Raw genomic sequence first — 22,812 nt, forward strand, 5'->3', positions numbered from 1 at the left:
TCTCTGTAAGATATTTAACAAGTAGAGTTACCTGGAAACTAAGTAGATTTCGTGAAATTTCGTTATATTAGTTGATCTAATGTATGACACTACAAAATAGGATGACTTCATGTTTGTTTATCCAAGATTTTTGAACAATACTTTGCAAGTAACTTTGTCCTAGGAAGCATATTATTTCTAGTCATCCCATGTGAATTAGATGAAACAATGACTGGTGGTAATATTTGCAAGGATGGATAATTCCAATGTTATCAAACACTTGATATGTCAAAATCTGCTTATACAAATATATCTGTTATTTATCTTCACTTATGTCTACAAAATGAGATGGAAAATGTTTCAAAATAATGAACTTCATTCGGGAGAATATAATAAAAGAATAAAATATCATATGCGTGTTGCAGTCAGTGGATGACATTTCCCTTCATTATAATACTTTTACTGTTAATGCTGAATCGTGTATTCATCGGCTTTCATTGATTGTGACCGCAAAAACATAGTATTAATGTTACTCTACAATGGGATACTAACCGAAATGATATACTTTCATTAGTCTATCCATATATGCGTAGATGTTTTCTACGTGACCATGATTCTTTTAAGATGGAAAAGACGAATATTTTCAAAGCTCATTTAGCTGTAACCAACGTGGGGCCTGGCGTGAATCTATATTGGCACATGTAATACATTACAAGACAGCACAAGGGAAATTAACAAAGAATGGAAGTAAATGGGAGGGATTAAATTTAACGTTGGAAACATCAACAAAAAATAATATACTCATTAGTGAAAAACTTTGGGGGAAAGTTTAAGTTTTAATGAGAAATCGTTATCATTGGCGTTGGATCGTATTAGGTGTAAAGTAGATAATGGAAGATAGGTGAGCGACATTATGAATCGATTGAAGACATGTAAACCATTGGATGTCGACCCATGTCTTAACGTTAAGCGTTCATTGTGAGCTCTAAAGATCTTTGGTTTGGTTACCTAAGAGGTCATCAAATGGATATGACTGAGCTCTATATTAGTATGAAACAGATGTCCAATGTTTCATGCTTTTCAGTGGTAGCTTAAGTAAGATCAATTCATGAAGTAAACTATCAAAGGGAAACAGTTCGAAATAAACAAATGAGATCAAAAGACAAGTTAAGAATAACACTTAACTGAAGATTTATGCTAACATAAGGAACAAATACAATCGGGCTACTTCAAATGACTTTGTGCAATGTTACTTTAAGTCTCTAACCGTTGATAGTGAGTACTATGATCGCCCAAAGTAGGAACTCCGCACATCAAAATGGATTAGGCCAGTAGTTAACGATTTTATAAACTGAATTATTACACTTGTTAACATATACCATATTGTAATCATAAAACAATGGAACAATAGTTTATAACTACAATCACTTTATTCATTTTCATAATAAAAATCTTTACCAAAAAAGGAAGAAACGAATGAGTATATGGATATTAATCACATTAAAAATCATTTCAAAAATATTAAAAAATATTATGTAGACTATAATAAACAGTTATTATTCTATATACATACAGGAAAGACATTATTTTACACAACCAAGTATACACAAATCATAAGAGAAAACAATCACAACAATAAAAAAGATCAATATAAAAGGAAATCAACAGTACATTAGTGTATATGTATATTCCAATGATTACAAGCACAAATACAAATTTCATTTTATTTATTAGACTCATATCATACAAAAGAAGTATTCCGACACGTCGATTTTGACCATTGTAAAACAATACATGAAAATAAAATTATTACACAATAGAGGTTTATCGAAATAGGACAAAGGAAATGCAAGCGTTGCTTACAAGTCAGATTAGTTTTTTTATTATTTCTGACTGCTTCTTGGTAATGGAAAGAAATCAGAAGAATACAATAGAATCTATAACATGCCGAAATGTGAGCATATGAGTAAGAGAGAATGATTACGGAAGCTTACTTTATTTTCTATCTAAAAACAGGTGACTAAATAAGTATAAGTATAGATGTATGTATTCTACTCATTTGAAAAAAGAGGGATTTTAAAGTTTTCGATATGTTAAGCAGCTCCGTAAGAAGTCACACTGCTTCGTTCCGCGTGTCAATAGATGAGATGGCTGATTGTTCAGTGGATCTATAATATGGGATTTGTTAGTGTAGGGAATTTCATTGAAGCAATAAAAATATAATAGTGAGAAGACAATTAAATAGTTGGAGTGATCTTAATGCATAAATAATACATGTGTAGTTGGAATAAACGAGTCACAAATTAAATTCGTAGGTAATAGAGTAGAAATAAGAAGTTTATGATGTATACTTTGTTCCAACGACGGAACTAGTTTATGTGTATTAAGAATAAATAAATTGAAAGCGGTGGGCAGAATGTAAGGCTTAGTATTTTATCCGTAAAGGAATTAACTTAAACACGCTGGATCTGAGCATAGTATATACCAGTTTGAGTATACATGTCCTGGACGAATTGATTTCAGTTGAATGTAGATTTGTCCAAATGGTATATTTTCACCAATATGAACAGAATGCCAGGCAGAAACTTCAATAAAACCACACTGTATATCATTTGGAATGAGGTCATAGGAAAACTATTAATAGTACGAAGTCGTCAAATATTAATCGGTGAAAAATGTAAAAAAAAAAAAAGAAACTCGACATTACAATTAGGCAACAGGAAAATAACTTCTATAATTTAGGAAAAAAAACTCACAAGTTTATAATAATAAAAAGTTTGAGACTTAACGAATACATTTCAAATATATTTTGGTTTACTTTATTAAACGCCAAAATATCAGAATAAAATCGTATTTATAATTCTTTAAACAGATATACACTAGTCAAGTTCTATCAAATCTAGTTTTTACCAATTCTCAAGTCATTTCGACTATTGAAAATAATCTTGTGAACACGAGGGTTCAATCATTTGTAATGTTATCACTGGGGACAAGTTACTAATACATATCATATTCAATAGTATCCCATCTAATACGATCAGTTATCAAAACCATGATATTCAAGCTATCACATCCTGAGAGCCATTTGTCAATTATTGATCCGTTTAAAACTTTCAGCACTAATATTAACATTCCGTTTAATATATATGCTCAATAAAACTAATAAGTCTTATTTGCTTTGATTATATTCTAAATTCTAAACATGTTTTAGTCAAACATCACAACTGTATATGCTACACTGATAGTAGTCCAGTTTTCCAATCATGATGGATCAATATGGCTACACAAGTTGAACATTTGGTCTTTTATGTTCCATCATGCTAGACAGATCGGTTGGAGGACGGTTCAAATAAAAGCACAAAACGCATTAACCAAGGGTGAAATATAATTTGTTGGGATGGGGCGGCAGTAAAGTGTTTACCTAAAAAAAACCCAGCATCTACAGCGATGGTATCTTTCCATAGCAGAAAAATGTGGTTAGGAAAGATTAGTACTAAAATCAGCATATCCCACCTTAGCTCACGAATTTCTGTCGCTGGTGACGAAGTCTGAAAAGGAAGGTGTGTGGCTGTCTTCGATGCTCTTAGGTAGCTAAAACTATTATTAATCTAGATTCCTTTATGTATACCTCAAGAAGGAGCATCCTTCCACGTTGTGAACAACAGCTCATATAACCCAAACAACACACGAAATCACACTACTCATATTAAATTCCATCCTTACTTTTTAATACTTTTTCAATCAAATAATTAAAATAACTCATTGTCATTGAATAAAAATATAGAGAATTTAACGAATAAAACCAACTCAAGCCCGAACTTTGCGTGCGAAAACGTCTAACTTCTCATCCTTCTTTCCTCCTAATTTCTTTTTGTGGTATGCTCTGGTTTATTATTATTGACTTCTTTAGTGTTTTGTAATTTCGAACCGTAATGAGTTATTATTACCCCTAAACAATTTTTCACAATTATTACTCAATTTTTATTATTATAACTTTAAGTTTTTCGTTTTTCCTCATTACTGTCAAGTGGACAATTATCTTTCATAATTCTGACCCGTAAATTAATTCACTTACCCCTTGATTATTGCGTAACCTCATTTGATAATAAAAGTATCGAATCAATTTATGATGCAATCTTTTTTATCCTTCTATGGAGACATAATTACCATACAACTATAAATACGAAGAAATAGCTTGAGGAAATGCTTTCGTCGAAAAGAAAATTTTCTTCGCTAACTTTTCTTATGACTCTACCTTTATTTCCAAGCACCACAATCCTAAGGGGTTCAGTTTAGAAAATCCTATCCCTGATAATTTGAAACTAATATCTAAATATGATGAAGCTTCCAAAATCCGAGCCAGTCAGACAACAGGAATTATTAGATAGAACTTCAGCATCTGGTAATATCAATATTCTACTTTTCTGAATCTTATATTATCTGAATGTGGTTATTTCGTCGACCTCACCTAGCCAGTATTGAGACCGGTTTATCCTCTGTATATTTGATACCTTGATTTCTACTTCTTGTGTTCACGCTGATACAAACAAATGATTAGATTTATAATCAGAGCAGGCTCTCTCGTATTGCATTGCCTATATTTCCATTGACTGCAGTCTGGATAAACAAAAACAGATGAGTTTTACAAAAAAGCAATCAGGCCTTCTTCAAAAAGCTAAGCGCTGAGACGTAACAATCATAGCAGATGGTTTATTTGCTTCAGTAGGTAATCTGGACTAAGCTAAAAGACACTTAAGTGAGTCTTATAGTGTTTCAGCTCAACGAACAGACAATGATGACTATATATTTCAGCCAAGCTGAGACGACCATTTATTTCTAACATGTACCAGGTCTAATCACGAGGAAAGACATCATCTGACATAGAGATCTCCCAAAATCTATTGAACAATGGAGACAAATAGGATATATCGACAAGAGCCTATTTGGTTTAAAAGAACAACATTGCTTATACGAATACAGAGATAAGATTAAACTACCGGTTCAGTAAATATTATCAAAAAAAGTGTCAAACAAAGGTAGTGTTCAAAAAATCTATGCATTCTAAAGATCATGAAAATACTACAAAAACGAAAAAAACAAACTCTTGCAAAATAAGAGACATGATCACGATTTACTGTGATATTGAATGATGGAAAGCTAGAGCGTCGAACAATGTTTGTTTTATGTTTAGTTGTTTTACGACGTCGGCCAGAAAGTAAATAAACTTTTATATACACATCTGGTGGCTCATTCGATCCGGGGATGTACTAAAATATATAAAAAAAGATTTGAAGATCAAAATTGGAGTTGACCTTAAACAGAATGTATGCATAGAGATACATAATTTTTTACATTCGATTACATAATAACTTATCGTACAATGCACAATAATATGATCAATTAGAGACGTTTCAACAAAATGTGAATCTGAATTCGGCTTCAGTAAAAACAAACAGTAACAACAGAACATAATTAATTTGATAAACGCATCTTAATTCACCTAGTATATTACAGATGAATCGGGTTGATACGTAAGCTATTCTAACATTAATGTCATATGATATTGCCTAATGTTTCCGAACAGAGCAATCTTTGTATAATTTAATCCAGATTTTTTTTCAGTAAAAGAATAAAAACTTGGTAAATCCAACTGTCAATTAATTCAGTCATATTACTTTATAGGTGAATGAAAGAGTTGAAATATTTCAATTTTGCCTAATTATAGAAATAAGCAACACAATGCATAGTCTTGTCAATAAAAAAAATTTTCATCATGTGATTGAATGAAAAATGTATTCCCACTATTAGTTAATCCGATTTCAGATGTCATCATTTATCAAAGTGAATGAGTATAATGTAATGAGTAATAAACGACTAACCACTGTGTAAACCATTTCATTTTTATCTCACGGATGAATGTATCGTGCTGGCTAGGTGAGGTTAAAAGGTTATATTCAGTCAAATGTAATCTAGTGAGTTAGCACAGTTGAAGATAGTTCTATTAACTGATCGATAATAGAGATTAGCTTACATCTTTGATACCGATTAATTATGCATTCAGTCTCCATGCTAAAGACTTACCAATAGAATACAAGAATATGATTATGGCAAAATAACTGTTTATTGATTTTTTCGGAATTTCAGTATCTTATATATATTATGGGAAACAAAGAATAGAAAAAGGATGATTGAACAGTTATTACAAGTTATGATTTCATAACAATTACCATATTTTTTCAGCTGGAAATATATTTACTTAAAACATATAGCATATTAGCTTCGAATCTCTCTTGTGACAGAGAAAATAATCTTTTTGTGCGCATGCCTATGACAATGAAACAATCTATTATACTATGGTCTATATTGTTTCGTGCAGAAAGTTAAGAACAGGTTACGCAACTATAAAAAGATGAGCAGACTTCGAGCCTTCTAAGTTAAGAGTTTCCAAAATTTCCAAAAGTCTAGTACTCGTCATAATTAGAATCATTCAACCAGCTAGAATAAGAAAAATGAAATTCTCATGGACATATACCGAAGTATATGTTACGTATTTAAGGAAGGATAAATTTCTACATTGATCAATAAGTCATTAAAGATCACAGATCATATTTGATGTTGTCAAAGAATATTGATTTGCCACACGTTTCTGAAAAAACAGCCTTGAAAACCCTTTTTAAGCACGGTATGTAGAAGAAAAACGAACAAAGACAGGATGCACAGACTAAAAGTAACATTTACAGAAACAATTATCACTGCACACTGATACGAATGAGTAATCTCATCATCAACTATTTATCACTTATTTTCTCTTCAAAATACACCTCAAAAGAAACAGACAGACGGCTACAGACCTAGGTGCAATGCTTGTTAGTAAGCTGTAGCATTGAGTATATGCTAATCATTCAGTCCATGCCTCAGATTGTGTATCATTAAACAAAAAAAATATGCTTCACAATGTCAAGTTATTTAAACTAGCGACTGTTTCTATCTCATAGACAGAGGTCAATTAGCATTTAGCGTTGATCAGACAGCATGACATAAGCCCACTCAAGTAAACACCTTTAGTACACATGCAAACTAGGAAGAGGAGAAACTGTTTCAGACAACAAGAATAACCAGAAAAGTGGATAGGTGCAAAAAACAATCATCCATTTCTATACATAACATCATTAATGTAAGGAAGGAAATGAATTCATCAAAAAAACAATCATATGCCCATCCCACGCATATATAATTAAGTTTAACAAGCCGAAATAACAAGTTAAATCAGAACAACGATAACAGTAACAACAAGCTAGAAAGTGATTAAAGAAAGTAAGTACCATAAAAACTGTACAAGAAAAGCTTACTAAACATCTGGCATGCTTGATTAAAACATCTAAACGTCTGGAATTCTCACTTAAATATAACTCAATATGTACAGCTGGCAAATGGTCTACTTTATATGTTGATGTTAATAAATCATCAGAATTATTATGAAACAAATGAAACGATGATAATGATGATGAAGATAATGATGGGATGAGTAAAGGAGTTGTGTATTCTTTAGATTTTTCAGGTAAATAATCTTGTAATGGTGATGAAGATGACCAACAATTGATTAATGATGATGAAGTTGATGTTGTCAGCCCTAGAATTTCAAAAACAAACAAACAAAGACTAGAAATGGAGAGATTGAAGTAGGCGTAAATCCAGTGTAAGTAAACATAAGGTGAGTTGAATTTAGTTGGTTAATTGAGAACAATTAAACACACACATAAACATCATTGAAAGTGATATTTAAAGAATGAACTATTTCGGATTTTCGATAACAGGTGAGGTAAAAAAAGTCTGATCAGAAGGATTCAACAACAAGTTGAGATGGAGATATGAATTAATGGATTTTAATCCTATTAAATTTACTGTAAAAGTTGAAGGCTACAGCTTCCATAGGAGAACAGATAACAAGGAGTAAAGAGATACATATAACAATTATGTGGAATGTTATTAGTTCACGATTTTTTAAAAATTAAGATTATTAGTGTTAAAACTTGTGTTCTTTCAATATGCTGTTATTTGCTCTATACAAAAAAATCATTATGCAGTTAGACAAATCACACTTTGAAGATAATTCTCATCAAGACGTGACACTAATTATTAAAAACTGAGAAATCTCGAAAATATCTGTCAAAATGACTGAGACCATTAGACTGATATGTGTATACATTCCCACAAATATTTGAATGTAGTGTCCTCAGGTAAAGCATGATATCATTTAGCTACTGAATCTAGAATTTGATATATATTGTATAACTACCAATGATTCGCGATAAGGTGTGATTAAAATCCATTATCTTCGGTGAAGATTATTCGCATTTTATACCAAGGTAGATTTCTTGTCATTAATCTCATAGGTATTATTTAAAATCGAATGAAATAATTTTCGAGTGTTTCCTGGTTTTCAACTAGTTTTCCAACTGATGTCAACCAGTAATCAGCTTTGCTTTATGATACAAGAATATTTACTTACAAACTGTGAAATGAATTATTTTTTTTAGCGATTAAAAGGCAAACTTGATTAGCATAAATTAGGTTAGATGAACTAAACTTTCAAAAACGTCTAACACAATAAAAAGCATTAAATTAAACCACTAATAATGAGCTATAGAATAAAAAACGGAGAATGTATGAAGACGAAGTTATCATTTCCATATAATGCTAATATTTGGAACTAACCAACAATGTTTTATAAGCAGTGAGATCCGGGACGCGCGTTTCGTCCTATTTCGGACACGTCAGCTAGATGTACCTGCATCTCAGAGTGGATGCTCACTCTGAGACTCGAACGCAGTACCGTTCGCTTCAAATGCCATCGCGTTGTCCACTTAGCTACTGAGTCTTGATAGCTACTTGCTTGTGCAATGGGATGAAGTTTAAATTTACTTGGTAATGTTTACTTGAATCTTCCCATTGATGATTAGGACTGCAATTGATCAGTTTCTTATTGGCATATGTGTATTTATTTAATCTTAAAAATAAACTGATTACTTTTAAATATCATAAGTATGTAGAAAATTTGTATTGTAAACTAAAATCTATCAGAATTTGAAAACAATATTTGGCAAATTATACTGATCAAATGATTAAGGCGAAAATGTAGTTTTAAGCCATTAGTTAGACCATATTTAAAATGCCCACTCTGGGATGCAGGTACATCTAGCTGACCGGTACCAAATAGGACGAAACGCAAGTCCTGAATTCCATTGATAGTCACTATCCATCTCTGCTTATAACGCTTGTGACTTAAGGCAATATCGAGGCAATCCGCACAGGATGCACATATGCCAACAAGAGACTGATAAACTGCAGTCCTAAACATCAATGGGAAGATTCAAATAAAACAACATGAAAGAAAACTGTAATTTATATGAGACTATATGTACTTAATTCGCCATATATAAACAAACTATTTTTACTTCTAGAGGAAAAGTGCTGACGAATGATCATTTTAAAAATGTTAAAATATGACAAATAATGAAAAAGACAACTTTAGTTAGGAAAAGCGGTTTGGTTTTAATAGTATAATTATGCATTATAGTATCACGCATGCAAAATCAAAGCCTATGGAAATGTCGTTTGCAAGGAGACAACAATGTTCAGACTACAAAATGGCACTTGTCACATAATCTACTATATGTTTGACTGATCAAAGCGGAAAGTTGCAATATTTCATGGTTAAGGTCTTCGAGATAAGAGAATTTTGTGATCGCAAGTACTAACTGATTACGCTCGAAATTGACATCAATAACTGAATTGTAGGTATATTCTTCCAAATCTAACTTTCCACTACACCTCACAACTTTCAATCAGCAATTTAGTTTTCATTCATTTCGAACTATAATTTCTACACTCAGCTCTCTACTTATAGTAGATATTGAGATTTACACTTCTTTAATTTATATCTTTTACGTTCACTGTATTGATGTATATTGTAGCAACTTGCTCTAACCTATAATTTAACAAAGTCTAGCTTTGTTTATAACTATCAGAGTTATAAATATTAGTCATCAAATATAACATGTACACTAACATCATAGCATTAAAGTACTCGTAATTCCAGGTTGCAACAAATGAGAGTAAGAAATCTTGTTCAAACAGAAAAGACAATTTCAAATTTTGTTAAGATAGAACAGTAAGACAATTTGTTAATACTAATTACCTTCTGTTTTACTTTTTAAAAAGTAATAAAATTAGGGTAAGATGAAGACAGAAAATAAACCTTCGTGAAATACCGAAAACAGCAAAGAAACCATATATGTATATAGTGTTAGATAATCTAGTTTTAATTAACTAAGCATGCTTACACGAAGAAGTTAATTAAACAGCTGTAATGAAGAAAACATATACTGAAATGAATTATTACTAGTCATATTAAGGTAGGTAGTTTATGCATAATTCAGTATAACAAGAGTGACATATTCAATATAACACAAACATTGCTATACGAAAAATGATTACTTCATAATTCATTCTTTTCTTGTATTTACAGTTGAAAAGAAAAACGGGATACACTTATAAAGTATTATGATTGAAATCATTCACACTATAATGAACAAGTTCACTATGAGACATACTGACTAGTAAGGCTTAATTGGTTCATCACTGTGTATTAAATACATGAAAATCCATACTTTTGCCTCTGTCATTTTTTTTTTTTTCAATTTGATCGACGGATGTTAGTTATATCCATGATATTTGCATAAACGTGATCAAGCATCCGTATGTAAACGATGAAAAAAATATAGTGACGGTAATTTGCAGTTTTAATATCATTGAAGTTTAATTTTTATTACAAACGGGAATCAGACGAAGAATCATTGCACTTCAAGAAAACAATTTATAGAAACATTGTCATAAATATGAACACCTTAAAGTAAATCACTACAAGCCATACTAGAGAATGACTGAAGTAAAGCCTAAATTTATTTAGGTAGAAGAAGAGGCTCATTGTATTTTGATTGAAGGACTGTGCTCATCAGGAAACCTAAAAGCTTTTAGTTAGGCCCTATTTAAAATGCCCATTGATAAAAGATCTTAAAATAGAATGAAGCAGTTGTCCAAACTTCCATTATATTCAATAAACCATCAGCTGATGTTATCTTGTCACTGATATTATTTCTGAAGTACATGAATTTGTGAAGACTGTTATTTTGTTGATGCCTCATTTATTCCCCACTTTTTCATTTTAGGTGGTCAATTAAGTTTATTTAATAACCAATACTAAAATTAAACACGAAGTAATAGTATAATATACTGTATTAGGCTTGATGAAAAATTCCTAAGAGTACTTCCAAGAAGTATATCGTATGCATTACGCTTTACTCAATAAAGTACTAAGTTAGTGGGGGGATCCATAGTTGATGTAAATTATGATGATCGAAATTCAACCGTACATGACGTCACGGATGACTATAGTCCCAGCAGTCGAAAGTGAGGTACGTGAGTCGAGATCGAACATGAGTAGACAGTGGTCCCAAGATCAGGGATGTAACTATTCAGCTATCGCAAAATTAACAGTTAATCATAGTTCATTTTGATTCTAGTCACCGAGAATTACTCATTGTTTTATTCAGGAGAAAATCCGATGTAGTAGTAAAGTAAGCATGAACAAACCATAAAAATTTGATACCTATGATCTTAAAACGGTCGTTTGAATACGAGACCATTAAAGGAAATTCGACTTGTTTTAATTTTACGAGCTTATTATTCCATGCAAGATAAACATAATACAACAATATAAGCAAGGTTATCATTCATGCCATACATTCCATTACTTAAATTTCCTATGAAAAACAGATATTAGCAAGGGACAATTGCATATTCTATGGTTTTGTGCTGTCAACTGCTACTTTTAGCTGATTAAACCATAAGTGACCAGCATAAGAGCTAATGAAGCTGTTAGCAGAAAATAAATTGACAACTAACTGATCACCAAGTAGTAAACAATTTTATGTATGTCAAATACTTCATAGTGATGATCGAATACTATCCACCAAGTTCCAATGTGACCACTAGTCTAAGTGACTTGACATTGTGTGCACTATGTTGAGATGTAAGGTGGCGGTTGGAAGTAGCCAACAGGAAACTCTGGATCTAGGTTTCATCCTGTATAGCACTAGTCAACAATGGAACTGCCGCTACCTGAAGAATTTGATCCGATATCACCCAAAAGCTTGATACACAGAATCCTATCAGCGTTGAAAAAGACTTGACACTAGTCACTACTTAGTAATCTATCAGATGTAAATATAACGCAGTCCTACAGGTCAGTCATGACGTCAATAGATCAGTGGTAAAATCCTTGACTGTGAATATGGGTGATGCGAGGTCAGGGAACATCGATTTCCCCAAGACTAAATATAATCTTAGCCGGAACCAAATAGTACGAAACCTAGATCTAGGGTTTTCTATTTCCTACCTCCAAACACAATCTTACTCAGAAAGCAAATACTCTAAAATTTACGATCGGTTAGAAGGCCAGAAGAATTCTATGGCACCTAAATAATGATCGCAATGCTGATTCCAATCTTAGTGCTTAACCAAAAAAGACTAAACTATCGGCTATTGATGAATAGTAAACAGTGAATTAGCCTGACTTTAGAAATAAGTAAACGAACAAAATCGAATTTCCTGTGTACACCGCTACTTTTTACGTAATTAAACAGATACACAATGAAAGTAAAGCTGACTAACCTTGTGATGGCATGTCTTCAGCAGTAAATCTTTCATCGAACAATACACTGTGAAAAAAAGTATATACGATTGCACTCTAAATGAAAAAAAAACATACAAACAAAAATATAGCTTGTTAGATAAAAATAAATAACGGATAATATCTAAATTAATGTAGATATAAGAACTTAGGTCTAAATTTGAACGAATAGTTTCATTGTAGTTGGGCGATGAGTTAATGTAAGGCAGGGAGGAAAATAATATTTGTAAAAATCTCAGTGATTGAACTTAAATGAATCCAACGTTTCACTCGGTCATCTGGTCCAAGCCTTTTCAAGGAAATATAATCGAATGGCTCAACAATCAAATACCACATGAGCACAAGTCACTCTACAAAGCGGACTCTGAGTTCAAAATTACGTAGAAGGTTGTGAAAGGCAGTTACATTGCATCTTCTAAACATCACCGAATTAATCACTATACATCTGGAAAAACTGGAAGTATGTGTCCAAACAAAATTGATACAACCTCTTTTTCTACAATGGTCTTACTATCTCATAATTTTCTATTTTCTTCGTACTCTTCTTCCTTCTCAACCATCTGCTTCCCCTTCTACCTCCAACTGGTTTGTTTCTGTTTCTATGATCCTCCTGATTACATTTCATATCAATTTCTACAATTTATCTTATCGTGCAGAGCCATCCTTTTTCAGTTTGAATTTTCCTATTTGTCTTCATAAGAATCTTCAAGCCCTTAACAATAAAACTATTATTAGTTCCCCTGATAAAAATAATGTCTTAATACCTTTGTTCATTCTTTAGTGGCCCGGGATCTGACTCCCATTATATCATATGTTTGATTGATATTGAAATATACATTTCGTCAATCTTCGTATAAAATTATTGACTTAAATCGCGTTAGTGTATAACTGAACTAAATAGGTCAAATACGAGAATGAAGTTTTGAATACTTGTATTTTGTACACTCGTTGATCGGAACAGACAATCAGAGAATCGCAGCGAATGAAGCGAAGAAGAGAGAGGGATGTGAAACAAAAGGATGTGTAGTGGAGAAAGCGTGTGAGCCAACTCGATTTAATCGATCACTATAGCCCAACAAAAAATAAGCTACAGACAAGTGATGAATGGGATAAGGTCACACACATACGCTTAGATAAAAGCAGTCAAGGTTGATAAGCCAGTAATTAATAAGGTCTAAATGTGACTCAGGTAGAATGAATAGATTGGCCTCTCCGTAAGCTAGAATAAGTTATATGGGCTTAGCATAACAACCGACAATATAATTCTACCTCAATATTACCATGTTTGGAATAATTTTTTTACCACTATCGTCGTGTTTATTAGAATTATTTCTAACCTGAAAATATGTATATATATTTTTGCGATTGTACGGCTTTGAAAATGAATTCTCTGAAAAGAGAACTCTTCGCTGAACCAATCTTTCTTTATGTCTCAATGGGCATATTCCGTTTAACATCCTAAACGGTCATCCAGTCATTATGACAGTATTGAAAGTAAGAATTTGCTGTAGTGTGTATGAGACATTTGGTGTGAAATGTAGAGAGAAGTGTGTATGTGAGTACATCTGAGGTAAGAAAAGTTTATTGACTGTATATTGACTCTGATCAGTGGTTTATTTGAAATCAGATAGTTTGATATTTTATGAGTCAAGCATATCAAAGCAGGCATAAAATGAAAATAAACAAGTAGTGAAGGATGCCCGTTAGCAGTGGCATCCAGGATGCGCGTTTCGTCTCATTCGGGACTCGTCAGCCGGATACACCTACAACCCATAGTTGATGTTCACTCCGATATTCGAACTCAGTACCATTCGCTTCAAACCCCATCGCGTTATCCATTTAGCTACTGAGTCCACATAGCCACTAGCTTGTGCAATTGTTGGGTCGGCTTCCGGAGAACTTCAACGGAGCCTCCAGAGGCTCAAAAAGGAGCCGAAGGGCCCTAGCCAATCGGAGTATGATGGAACGTTCGAGAATTCCAGCGTGGCGTGCTACCATAGGTTGGTAGCATAATATGACGTTAACGGATTGGCTGAAATATGATGTTGATTTAACAGACGCCAACATCTATAAATACCCTTGATTTTCTGTACTTAAATGAACCTTGGGATAAAGTATTTTCTCTCATACTTGTGTCTTCTCTCTGGTGTTCAAGTCGCTGTGTAGTTCTAGACTGCGGGTTACGGGAATAGCTTTGGAAACTAATATAGCGTTCAACCTACACGACTTATCAGCAATGGATTGAATTTTTAATTCAATTTTTAATTTTTGTTGTTTCAGTCCTCCCATTGATGTTTGAGACTGCAATTGAACAGTTTCATATGGCATGCAGGTGCATCCAGCTGACCAGTACCATATAAGACGAAACGCAAGTTCTGAATTACATTAACAGTCACTATCCATCTCTGCTTATAACGCTTGTGACTTGAGGCAATATCAAGGCAATCCGCACAGGATGCACATATATCAATAAGAGAGTGATAAACTGCAGTCCTAAACTTCAATGGAAATACTCAAACAACTAATACAATAATTAATTAAATTAAAAGTTAATGATTGTATCATTATGCTGGTCAAATTGATTGTTTATCAGATATTCAGATAAACCAACTAGTTAGAACAAGTCAAAGTAATTGTTTTTTTCAAACAATAAGTGTTAGATTAAACTGACTAAAATGTAATAAGGAGTTCAAGTTCACTTATTAATAGTTAGTTGCATTGGAACTGCTAACTGTCTTCCGTCTCTCCTATTAACACTATTTGGATATGCCCATATGAGAACAGCTGCGGCTGTTAGTATCTCTTTGTATGAACTTTAACCAGTTTGGAGGATTCTTGTGCAATGCTGTCACCGACATATTTCCTGGCAATATACGAATCTCAAATGAAGAAAACATTGTGAACTGCTATTGTACAATGAAAATGATTATGTACAAAAAAATGTATTTTCAATTATGATCATGAACCGAACAATGTTGGACCACCATTGAAAACCTGGAATCACTGGATGGCCATTTTGTCCTAGTATGAGACTCCTCGGAGCTACGTCTCCTCTATCCCGCACGCGGGACTCGAACCCAGGTTTCCAATGGTAGTTTACCATTGATCGGTTCAAGATCTCAATTGAAACTCAGCAATCTCCACAACCCTATACTGATAAAAAAATGTATTTTAACAGAGAAAAGAGCTTGTATGAAATACATGCAAAGTGAACAATTGACTATACCAATACAAAATAGCTAGGTAGATCTTCTTTTGGTAGGATATCAGCAAATTATTTGTCGAACAAAACACTATTGGTACGAGTAAGTGAGAAATAAAGAAAACACTGGGATTGTACGTTGCCAACGTCATTTTTAAAGGCGGCTATAGTGAAGTTTCAGAATAAAGTACTAGACAGTACTTTGCTAACATTTTTCGATTTATAAAGCGCATGAATTGTTGTTTTAAATTATATTGTTATTTATCTGTAAGTCAGTTATTATGTCGAGACAATCTTCAAATGTGGCTTTCAAAAAATAAGTTTTTTCATAAAATACTCTTATACACTAGCACTGAACGCCTTATTCAATTGAGTTTAGTTTATACATTAAGACAATCATACATTAAAATACAACATATTTCGGTATCGAAATTCAATTTTAGTTTCCAACACCTCCCATGCAACGATTTAAATATAATGACAAATATTTTTTGTACTGACCGGTTTACAAAACAATATCAAGAAGATGTGGATGAAAACTTTCTCAAAAAGGGATGAAAAAAATTTCACTCGAAAAAAAAATACAAAAATGGCCGTGCAGTAAATGGTTACCAAGAAATAATGTAGTGTGATACCATAAATCACCTCATAATCAGTAAATTCATGTTTATACTATAGTATAGTGTGGAAAAGAGATGACTTACAAAAGAAATATTCATGTTTGCTCAAAACTAGAATTTCATCACGTTTATTAATGATTTAAAGCGACTTTGTGATTGATGTTTCAAGTATCATTATAATTCTAATAACCTTTTTTACGAATTTTTGTTTTTTTTTTTTCCTTTTTGTATAAGCAGGAAATATAGGAATTCGACCTATTGGCTCAAGTATCTGTATTCATAAAAAAATTTGTAACATCTTTATCTCTTCCTTGGCCGGATTAGGCTTAACAGACGGATTTTTATTGTTATTATTATTCCATACTCTTTGTTTATTTATCTTTCCTCACCCCTTTTTTTTTCCAAAAATACACTTCACTGTCCAATTATCTGAACACTTCTTATTATATAATCTATTTATAAAGTTACTAATCTATTTGCTATAATGAAACATAGATTCAAGTCTTTATTATTCTTATCACAACTAGTACACCTGTAATCATACTATCAATTTGTATTTTTTATCTATTATTTTTATTGCACTGTTATGTTCACTGATATCACTGAGTGAAACTGTCTTGATCGGTCAAATAAATAAATATTACTGTATATGAGAGTAAAGCCTATTGAGGATTTAATTGAAAACAATATTACATATGTTGTTCCCATTCACAATATGGAGATTTTTACAACTTTCTAAAATATCAAGTAGTTTTAAGTAGGAATGGTTGTTAAACTGTTACTGCTCCTATCAATTTGGCATTTAACACGATGTGCTAATGTGATGTAGTTACCTGAAGCGATACACAAATGCGTCAGATGCTACGTAGCTAATAACTGACTTACTGATCACATTTATTGATAGGATATTACAGTTGCTTTTTGTGGTTTCTCATTTCTAGAACGCGCATTAAAAGCAATCACGTTTCTGAATACCATCAAAAGCTAGGATTTACTGACATTTAACGTCAAGACGAAATGAACTCTTATCAAAAACCCAATAAAAAGTAGATGACAAAGAAAATAATTATCTAACTTCTTACTTTGGACACAATATCATCATCTGAAAGTAAGCTGTCTGTTAAAGATTGCACATGATCTTGAGATCGTGTAGAACTAATACTTATTGAATTTAAAGCATTCATGATATGCGACACAGTTTTAGTAACAGCTGAATTTGGAAAACGTTCTTGCAATCGCGTTTCTAATTCTTCTAAATCTGAAACACGACGATAAACTCTAGTTGGAACTCGACAATTTTCCCGCCAAACATTCATTGGGAAGTAATAATCCTATAAGAACGAAATATAAATTACTATCAAATAAATATATCAAAAAAGAAACGATTTACTTTACAAAATATATATGAAACAATTCGAAAATTATGTTCAAATATAACTCTACAGTAGCTTTAAGTGTAAAGTATGAAGGTAAGTTTCATAATACATTTACACCAAATCAATAGTTGAAGTGTATTACGATAGCCAAGAAAGCTTTAGAAAGAACAATGTATGCAACGACTTCAGGTATGTAAGACGTGAAAAATAACACGTGTACATTACAGACCTCGTCATAGATGTTACATTGATATATGGGTAAAACTGGCATATCTTAGTGGCCAAAATGAACTGCAAACATGTTTACTGAAGTCCTGTCATGACAAACAGGTTAGTTTGACCTAGTGAAGAAACTTTCAGATTGTAAAACAAAATGGTACTACCGACTTCACCGAAATACAATGGCAGACGGTTGTTTCCCACGGATAATTAGCACCTCCAGTGAAGCTACTATATTGGAGACAGATATATAGATTAGAAAAGATTGGTTTTCAACTACCTTCCTCGTGAATTTTCAGCTCCAGTGGCAAGATTTCAAGAAGTAGGGATCCAATATTATAGAGATAGCTACTCTTAAAGAGTTTTCAACCGTTATTCAGAGTCGCTCTAATGAGTCGACAATACTTTTGATGATTGGTTAGTTTTTTCAAAAATAAATATTCTACAACAATATAAGTAAGGGAAAAGTGCTAATCCCTTACTCACCTTCATTAACACAAGGGCTCGTCAACTGTTTACTTTCATGTTTCCCATGTTATCTCTAATGTCTTATAAAACAGCGCGGACAAATGCTATCCTTGGTCTCTCGATATCTTACTATTAATATTCACATCACACAAAAAAGACTAGGTAACCGTGTTTCTCCGAGGCATAAATTAAGTATGATTATTCACCTAACATCAAGAAAGTAAAATACAAAACCAGATCAGTTCATCCTTCGTGTATCTGAAGACTTTTTAGAGACTTCTCTAAAACAGTAAACCCAATAAAGACACATGTATACAAAATGAATAGATATACATCATTCACTAGAGGTTCTTGAACTTAGACATAGTATCGTCTAACTGTAGTCTCATTCCACGAACAGAAGACTATACATAACTTTGTTTATCGATAGATTTTATGACAGTATTTGTCATAGCAATGCACACTGGAGAAATATTTAAACCCATTGAAGGTTCTTTATAACGTACACTACGAATCAAGTTAGAGTTCACAGTGAACTGTTAATGGAACTAGCTACGTCAAGTGATATTCGTTCACTATCTCCGACTTATTAAATGTTGTCCTACATATCGTTTAAAATAAAGCGCTTTATCCGTCAAACTTTTAAAGAGATTAACCCATCAACCGAAAAGCGTCTAGACAAATTAGAGTATTCATCAAATGACGTATTTCTTTTTACCAGATGACGAATGTAAGCTTTCTGAACACAGTATGTTGTAATACAAAGATGTTTGGAATGAGATTCTCTTCATCTGAATGGAAAATATTGCTTCGAAACTCGTCTAAGTCAACGATTCGTTTGATGATTGAAAGAGATGTGGTCAGATGTGTAAAACATCTCAATTATCTGCAACTGACAAGATTTATCCACGAATACATAAAGCCTATTAGACTTTAGTGAACTCAGGGGTAATATTCATCAAAGGGTGAGTATACCATGCAGTAGGTTCCTCTCTATTGTTTGAAAGCAATGAAGCATGACCAATGTAATCAGGGGAAACATGAGAAGGGTGTGGTTATTCTGATCATGGGAATTTCACAAGAAATGGTTAAGTATGATGATGCCACCAATTTAATAATATCGAACTTAGGTGTAGAGGTTTAGGTTAAAGAAGTACATAAAATATCGAATGACGTGGTTGAAAGATATATTGTCTAGCCCTATTGGCCGTCGGTTCTGATTTTGTACGTTAGCATAAAAATTAGTTAGAAAAACGTTAGGAGCCGCCAACTGAAAACATGTCATTGGTTTATGCAGTCGGTGGTCGCCGGTCTGAGCCGTGTAGAAAGATATGGGCTTCTAGTTAAATTCAGAACGATAATTATGATCTCGGTTTGGAAACATTAGGCAACATGGCACAGTAACACGGTCCCGTTTTACTTTTCTCTCTTCCTTTAAATATTGTGCTTGATTTCATTCCACATTATTCACGCTTTAGTTCAAATAGTTCTTGTTAAACTATTTTTAAAATTTTGGTTTCCCACAGAAATTCATATTACTGGTTATCATCCACCGTTTCATACCAACACTCACTCTAATCCGATGTGAAGTGTGGCATCGTGGACAGAAACACATTCATGTCAGGTTCTACGTTGTGATTATGGGACAGATTATAGAACAAAAAGGAAACATGGAAGAAAAGCAAACTCATCAAATGCTCTCTCACTTATTTCCTCACACTTAATCGAACTCACGGAATGTTTATCATCAGTTTTCTTTTTCACCGCAATTTCCACCACAATCGCATCAATAGTTCCATCTGAGTCATTTCTGTCAATATGATATTGATAGTTTTATTATTGAATATGAGGTAGAAACAAATAGACATATACAAATATGGAAAAAGAAAGGAAACGATAAAAATGAAAACAAGTCAGGAATTAAGTACAATGATATTAAAAAATGCAAATAACATTTGATAACTTGAAATAAATCGGCAGTTATTTGATTAGGCCAATTTCTTTTTAAAAAATTATTTTTTTTATTTGCTTCTCGTCAGCCGCTTACAACCTGTGGCATTCAAAAACCATAAATCCAATCTCCTAATGTTATTACTAAGTATCCAAACTCCACTCTCCTGAAGCCGTTGTTATCAGGCGTTAAGATCTTGATTTATGTGTTCATAAGGAGTTGGTTGTTATTCTATTATTACCTTGGTGACAAATATTCCTTTGATGCATCATAAAATTTTGTTCAAATCTTTCTTTCAATTAATCACATCATCACGTATTTCCATTCCAACTGTCTTCTAGATTAGCAATCTTGTTTTTATTTACGGTGCTTTACTCATTTTATTATTACTTATTATCAATGTTTACTCAATACGTAACAACCTGTTTCTACCTCTTTGTACTTTTGTTACTATCAATGTTCTAGAATATTCTTTCACGTAAGGAGGTATATATTTACAATATTTTATTCAGTCTATTAAATTTAAGTACACCCTTGCTAAACTATACTGATGTGCGATCATAGTAACTTCTAAATAAACTCTTTCATGAAATTAATTTAAATCCAATTCGTAATTATAATTTTTATATATAACAGGTTGTAAGCAGTTGACAAGGACCAAATGAAATCAAACGAATTCATCCTATTCTGCTCAAATGATTGCTCTAGCTCTCTTCAAGCTGATAAAGAGAACTACTATGTATGTGAAATAAAATTATTATTTATATAAACTAATGACTAATAGTGCATTTGATCTGTTTATTTATATGGGGAGTCGAACAGATTGTTTTTTGTTACCTTAAGAACCTAGTACTTTTACTGATATTTCTAATTCGAGTTTTTTTTATTAAAAAAAACTAATAATTGGAAGCGTGATCCAACTGATTTTCTAAAGAACAACTATGTATTGTTAAGTCCGTAGAGAAATACTAATTGTATCTATTAAGTACTTTAATTTTGATGAACGTTATTCATCAAAATACTAGAATGTTACTTTTCAGCCAAAATGCTAACTAGTCAGTGGTGTCTTATTCTTATACTCTATTATTAATAGTTAGAAAGGAAGATATTATAATGAAAAGAAGTGTTTTTATTGTCCAAGTGACAAGAGTCGATGTTATTAAAGAAAATTCAAATACTATAAAGGAAAAACAATTCATTTTCATCTTTTTATACTGCAATTACAAAGTATGGTAAGTAATCTGATTCACCCTACTCACTTACTTTTCAAAAATTTTCCTTACAAAATATCAATGAAGTTCAACCACTCTGATATTAACATAATTATTAAATTATCATAATAATTATAAATTTATTTTTTGAAAATAAAAAAGGTGAACCTCAATTATTTTTCTAGAAAAAAAATCCGTATAATCATCTTTAGATAATAATAATAATAATAATAATAATAATAATAATAATAATAATAATAATAATGATAAAACGATTAACTACTGATAAGGTTAGACATTTGATTCAATCAAGTGCAAAATACACTTTGAAATTTTTAGTTTAACCATCGTTAAAAGGCAATGAATAATTTGATGCCTCGTATTTTTATTGCTCTTACAGTAATTCAGCAATAGAAAAATGAATTACAGATGAACTAAAAGATGATATATACACATATTTTAAAAAATATCCATAAATATTAGAATACTTCATAAAATATTTTACAAACTGTAAACTCAGTTGGAGTTCAGGTAGGCAATCATAAAAAATTGACTGTATAGTTTTAATATGTGACTTCTCAGAGACGTGGATCAATGATAGTACGATAACTTCATATCACCGAGTTTACATTTAATCGTTTTTGAATACACAAAGGGGGTTTGCATTTTCGTACGGCTAAGGCTTTAATAAACCTTAGTATACGCGACGTAGATTAGATGTGTATAAGTCGTAAACTAGTGTCCATCATTATTCCTACTTAAATAAAAACGTCAAAATTAGAACTAAGAAAAAATATGTTTCATTTTAGATGTAGCATTTATAAAAATATTTTTTTACGTACCTCGAGATGAAATATTTTTTTTCCTAATAAACCATTCCCCACTTAGAAACGTTTATTTGCTTGTCGATCATAACTCTACCTAAAACTTATTTAATTGCGCATAAAAGAATGAGACTGAATTTGAAGAAAAACGGGAAATGGAAATTTTATTCAAACGGCTCTCTCCTAATTGAGAACCTGTCACAAACTATCA

At 32.2% G+C, this 22,812-nt stretch overlaps 1 protein-coding gene across 2 annotated transcripts in view; it reads right to left on the reverse strand.

The window, feature by feature from the left end:
* Positions 1 to 1,044: 1,044 nt before the first annotated feature.
* The window catches only part of PIK3C2A_1 (Phosphatidylinositol 4-phosphate 3-kinase C2 domain-containing subunit alpha), an 88,458-nt gene continuing 66,690 nt past the window's right edge, over positions 1,045 to 22,812 (reverse strand). The window contains exons 27-32 of one of the 2 annotated variants that reach the window (XM_051218327.1): positions 20,350 to 20,425; positions 17,635 to 17,883; positions 12,712 to 12,787; positions 7,329 to 7,609; positions 5,115 to 5,246; positions 1,045 to 2,613 (exon numbers count right to left, since the gene is read on the reverse strand). In XM_051218327.1, coding sequence (XP_051074179.1) covers positions 2,428 to 2,613; positions 5,115 to 5,246; positions 7,329 to 7,609; positions 12,712 to 12,787; positions 17,635 to 17,883; positions 20,350 to 20,425 — 1,000 coding nt within the window. In that variant the 3' untranslated portion in view covers positions 1,045 to 2,427. Of the gene's footprint in view, positions 5,247 to 7,328; positions 7,610 to 10,322; positions 10,344 to 12,711; positions 12,788 to 17,634; positions 20,426 to 22,812 lie in introns of both variants that reach the window. The other variant, XM_051218326.1, reaches the window with a different exon arrangement.

Source organism: Schistosoma haematobium, chromosome 1, assembly GCF_000699445.3.
Source record: "Schistosoma haematobium chromosome 1, whole genome shotgun sequence".
NCBI classification, from domain to species: domain Eukaryota; kingdom Metazoa; phylum Platyhelminthes; class Trematoda; order Strigeidida; family Schistosomatidae; genus Schistosoma; species Schistosoma haematobium.